This window comes from Andrographis paniculata, unplaced genomic scaffold (assembly GCF_009805555.1).
Source record: "Andrographis paniculata isolate CXL003 unplaced genomic scaffold, ASM980555v1 Contig32END, whole genome shotgun sequence".
NCBI classification, from domain to species: Eukaryota; Viridiplantae; Streptophyta; class Magnoliopsida; order Lamiales; family Acanthaceae; genus Andrographis; species Andrographis paniculata.
Genome location: NW_026137565.1, coordinates 8053015 through 8058368, shown reverse-complemented (window position 1 = coordinate 8058368; position 5354 = coordinate 8053015). Strand labels below are relative to the sequence as shown.

The following is a 5354-nucleotide window of genomic DNA, read 5'->3' as shown; positions in this document are numbered from 1 at the left end:
TGGGACACTGTCTTGATCCGACATACATATGTTTTTGTGTCATTTTCCAAGGATGCAATTTCAAAAGGTGAGAATTAATGGCACTCTCCCTGTTTAGTAGTATTTATTCTAACACGGTCATGATGTCCGTGAACATGTGAAGAAGATATATAGAGGGATGCCCACTCCATTATTTAAATTGACCCTTTTCATGGGTCCCCCTCCCCCTCCCACACCCACCATTATTATTATTATTATTAATACTATTATTTATTTATTTTATTTTATTTTTCCCCTTTAAATGCTGCACTTCCCATAGCAAAAGCGTCGAAATCAACACGTATTTAATACGTTTTCACATTTTTCGAAAATCGATTATTAATTAATGCCAATTTAAGGATCTATAAATGTCTCCACTAATTGGGTGAGATGTTGACAGAATAATACGACCACCCTAAATCTGCCCACAACTTTAATCTTAATCTTTAGGCAGATAGATTAAAAAATTATAATAGATATTATTGCTATTATTTAAATAATTGGCGTTGATTAAGCAAACAATAATGGTCCAAATTTCAAGTTCCACTTTGGACAAATGGGTTTGGAATTATTATTTTTCCCCCAAATAATAAATGCTCCATTTATAGTTGTAACCGCATAGTGGGAGTGGGAAGCCTTGTGGACTACCAATACTATTGAAAATGATTTCTCATTATTTAACTATACACAATTGAAATAAATTATTTTTCCAATTCAATTGGCATTACCCTATTTGGTGTGTTAGTTAACTTTTCTAAAATATACAATCACAATATGGAAATTAATATATGAGCTAGCCTAGAAGCAGTACTAATGCCAAGATTAAGAGGATTACTTTTGACTCTTGGAATTATATAGCATTTTTGTAATTACTGTGCCGAGAAGGGAAAAGACGAGTTTAAAGAACAATGCAGAATTAATATATATAAATCATTATACTATTAACTAATGAATCCATATAATAATTATATTTTTTATTTTTTTAAAAAAAGAAAAGAATCCATATAATTAATTTGCATGTGACGTCGCAATTAAAAAAATATGAAAAATTTAGGGCAGGTGATATTCTAAATCGTGATGCTAACGTTATGTGATAATCAAATTGTTTGGGAATGGATGAAGGTGGGTATTTGGCATTCAAATATTTTAATGGATGGAACTGTTCAATCATCAGTAGGTACAGATTTGGACTAGGATTATTATATAGTACAAAGTACTACAGTTTTTGGTCTTGTTCCGGCCTTCCAGGTCACATCTGCTACACGTATCTACACAATTATAATATACAGCACATATAAAATATATTAATTGCATCCTAATGTCTATTTATTTATTCATTTGTATCTTTTGTTCGGATAAATCATAAAATATTTTGTATGGAAGATACTTGTTTCGTAGTATATTTAATAGTGACAATAGAGATACCAAAAAGAAAAAGATGTAGTAAATGTTGAAATGAAGGGCGGAGTAGCAGTGAATGAAATTAATAATAATAATAATAATAATAATAATAAAAGGTGTAGATTAGATAGGGAAGGGTGAGGAAAGGCGTGAATCGTGATGGAAAGGGGCATCCAATTCCAGGTTTTATATTTATGTAAGAAAAGGACAAATATTAAGGGTGTACTAGTATACTATACTATACTATGACACGAGGAGTTGGCGGTTCATTATTAACATCATCTGCTTTGGCTTTTACTCCACCCCACCCCTCCCATGCCTCATGCTGCCTCCTACCGATTCCAATACTATCCATCCCTTTAATGAATTAATTAATTATTATTATTATTATTCTTGCCCATCTTTCTTTCTTACATCAAGCCAGCCAGCCAGCCAGCCAGCCACAGCCTCGAACGGATCGCACAATACATTCACACTAACATGCCCGTACCTTAAAAGCTTAACCAAAAACAAACTACTCAAGAAATCATTTCGGTGGCCTTGATTCTGAATATTATCGGGTCTATCGGTCATAAATAAATAAATAAATTTGTATTGCTTCAATTGAGATTTACTTTAATAATAAATTGAGGGGTTACAGTGACTTTGAATTTGGCATGTTCAATGTCACCCCCCAAAAAATAAATTAAAATAATTAATTAATAAAATTGAGGTCCCACCCCCACGTAGGCCAAGGTTGTCCGTGCCCAGTCAAGGAACCGGGAAACCGCATATGAAATAAAAATGGGCGGGCCCTACCCCCAACGCTCGATATTAAATATTCAGACGAGGCCGGGATCAGCACACCTCTCACACGTGCTCTGACTGGGCCCCGCACTCCGCCTCACGTTTTCTGAACCACATCTCTTAATTAATAAGCTCCCTCGACCGTGTAGACATACAATACATACATACATACATACATACGGTGCCGTGGGCCCCCGTACCCTGCACTTGCAACGTGGCTGCGACCCGACGTGTCAGTTCCTGCACTTACTACTATTTTACATTACAATTACTTTTACTAGTATTAACTGGCCGTCGAGATAGAGATAGTGATTGGGTTCGGGTTTGGGCTCGGACCCGGACCGGGGGCTGTTGATCCGACCTGTTGAATCTGGGGTAATTATGGATTTTCACAAGTCAGGAGTCTTTAATGCGCTGCGAGATAAATGGTATCTGATTATTCATACAATTAGGAAATTCAACCCTACCCTCGAGAATTTAATGGAGAAAATAACTAGGACGAAATCAGTCAGTCATACATTGGATGCAGTGTTTTGCTAAATAAATTAAATGCAAATAAAGACTAGTTGTGGTTTCTTTAGATTTATTGACTTTCCCAATTTCTCAAGGATTCCTTTCCCTGTCCATTCCCTTCTCTTCATTTCCCTTCCAAACCAAACGCTTTAAATAAATCCACCCCCACATGCCCCTTCTCCATTCGTCTCTACTACTCCTGCTCCTGCTCCTGCTCCTACTCGCCAACTCAACTCAACATAACACAGCTCCTCCTCCTCCTCCTCCTCCTCCATCCATCCTCCCATATTCCTCTTCTCCTCCAAAACCAACACAACAAAATCGCTTCTTCTCATGGCTGTCGAAGCAAGGCATCTCAGTCTTTTTCCCACGGAATTAGAATTGATCCAAGACAGGTTCGTGCTTATTCCACCATTTCTTTTTTTATTGTTTCCGCGCCCATCCTCTTCCCTGAATTCAAATCAATGCTTTCAAACTCCTTCCTCCTATGAATATGTTTTGATGTTGTATTCGTTAATGTCTGCAGAAACATGTTGAACTCGAGCAATCAAGCAAACTTTGGTTCGGCCTTCAATTCGCAGCAGATGCGTTGTCTCGGGATCCCTCTTCCCGTTGCATTACCGGAGAATCAATCTTTTTACCCGGCTGTGCTCTGCGACTCGGCGGCGCAGGCCAAAACTTCTGTCAATACCGATAGCGGACTGACTTGTAATATCTCCGCTTCGAGGAAACGGCCAAGAGATTCCTCCGTTAACCTACAGTACGCGACGCAGAATTTTCCGGCCGCACCCAAGGACGAAAGCGTGTCTCAGTTTCCGTCGTTTGGTGATGAAGATGTTTTGCCTCAATTCTTACAACATCAATTGGAGATCGATGCAATTATCACCCAGCATGTAAGTCATGAAATATATTTTATTTGACATTGTTGGTGTTGGTAATTATGAGGACTGTGTCTGATGAATTCCCCATCTGATTCAAATTCCAGGCCAAAAAAATCCGATTGGAATTAGAACAGAGGCAAAAGCAACAGGCGAGATTGTTAGCGGCGGCAATCGGAGAAGGCGTGATGAAGAAATTGAAGGAGAAAGACGAACAAATCCAGAGAATCGGGAAACTGAATTTGGTATTGCAAGAGAGGGTTAAATCTCTATACGTTGAAAACCAGTTGCTGAGGGATTTGGCTCAAACGAACCAGGCAACGGCGAATTCCCTGCGAACAAATCTGGAGCAAGTTCTTCTCCACGTCGGCAGCGGCGGTGGTGAGGAGCACATCTCCGCCGGAGCGGTGGCGGTCGAGGATGACGCGGAGTCGTGCTGTGGCAGCAGCGATGAGGGCGAAGCAGATAAGGACGAGGCAAGGAGTTGTTGGAAATGCCGGAGGTGTGCGGTAAGGGAGTCGTGCGTGCTGCTGCTGCCGTGCCGGCATCTTTGCCTGTGCAACGTTTGCGGGAGTGGGTCCCAACAGCTGCAAGCATGCCCAGCCTGCAACCTCACCGTGACCGCCACATTGCACGTCAACACTTGTTGACCGGACCGGACCGGACCGTTAGATGCATGCACCAAAACCAAAACCCAACACGAGAAATTACCAGGAAGCAGAACAAATTATAATAGATTTTGGCAGTAGAATTTTTTTGTTTTTTTGTAGCCTCTTGTAAATTCATTTTAATTAAAATCTTTTATTCTTTTAGTCCTTTCATAGATAGTTTATTTCTCTCTACGTGAAGGAAGGAAAAGTGAAGAAAAAAGATATCAAGATCCCCCGTGATAAGTAATAAAGGGCACAGATTGCATGCACCCTTGTTCATCTTCTATAGACTTGTCGTCTTCTTTTATCGTTTTTATTAATATTATTTGTTTTGGTTGGCAGAACTACGTGAAATTGTCATTATATTGGTGGTAGGAATCGATACCCTTCACCTTTCTTCCCAAGTAAAAATCGTGGGCACATTTATTGGCAACTTTAGGTGGGAATCCCACTTTTTGAAAATAGGACACATCTGTAAATTGTCGTATTGAATTGAAATAGGGTAGCGTTAGATGTGATGAGTCAGAGTCGGGAGGGAGGAGAGGGCAGATGCAGAGAGCAAGCAACATGAGCGTTTGTGCTCGCTCATTAATGGCACTGCTAATGAAGGACAATAATATTGCACCTCAAAAAAGTAAAGTAGGGGTGGGAGCTTCAAAGTCCATTCATAATAATTTATTATTATTATTATTGTTAGAGATCTGTGGTGGTGGGAAGAGAGATAGAGGATGGGATGGGAATGGTCTCGGCCTCGACCTCGACCTCAAGTGCTGACAAAAATTAAAAGTTGAATTATATGCTATCTATCTAATATTGTTGAGGCGAGGTGAGGTGAGGTGGTGTGTTATATTTGCAAGTTCCAACATATGCAATTAAAGAGGATGGACCAATCCTTTGTCCTAACTTTTCTGGCCACCTATAGTGATGTCTGAAAGCAACCTCATTTGAGAAATGCAAGTACCTAGCTACTTCAATTCCCCTGTCCCCCCTCTCCTCTCCTCTTTTCTCCTCACCTTCGTGTAGCCTCTACCCCGCCTTTAAACCTAATTCATTCATCAATTTCTGAATTAGATGCGAGGAGGCGCCTATTATATTGCCCCCATTCGCT

The 5354-nt window shown here is 39.9% G+C and overlaps 1 protein-coding gene across 1 annotated transcript; it reads left to right on the top strand.

Moving 5' to 3' along the window:
• The first annotated feature begins 2828 nt into the window (after positions 1–2828).
• Positions 2829–4515, top strand: LOC127247949 (BOI-related E3 ubiquitin-protein ligase 1-like). Its single transcript, XM_051270043.1, has 3 exons — positions 2829–3113; positions 3245–3611; positions 3704–4515. The coding sequence occupies exons 1-3, from the start codon at positions 3052–3054 to the stop codon at positions 4244–4246; spliced, it is 972 nt and encodes a 323-aa protein (XP_051126000.1). The 5' UTR covers positions 2829–3051; the 3' UTR covers positions 4247–4515.
• The last annotated feature ends 839 nt before the right edge of the window (positions 4516–5354 follow it).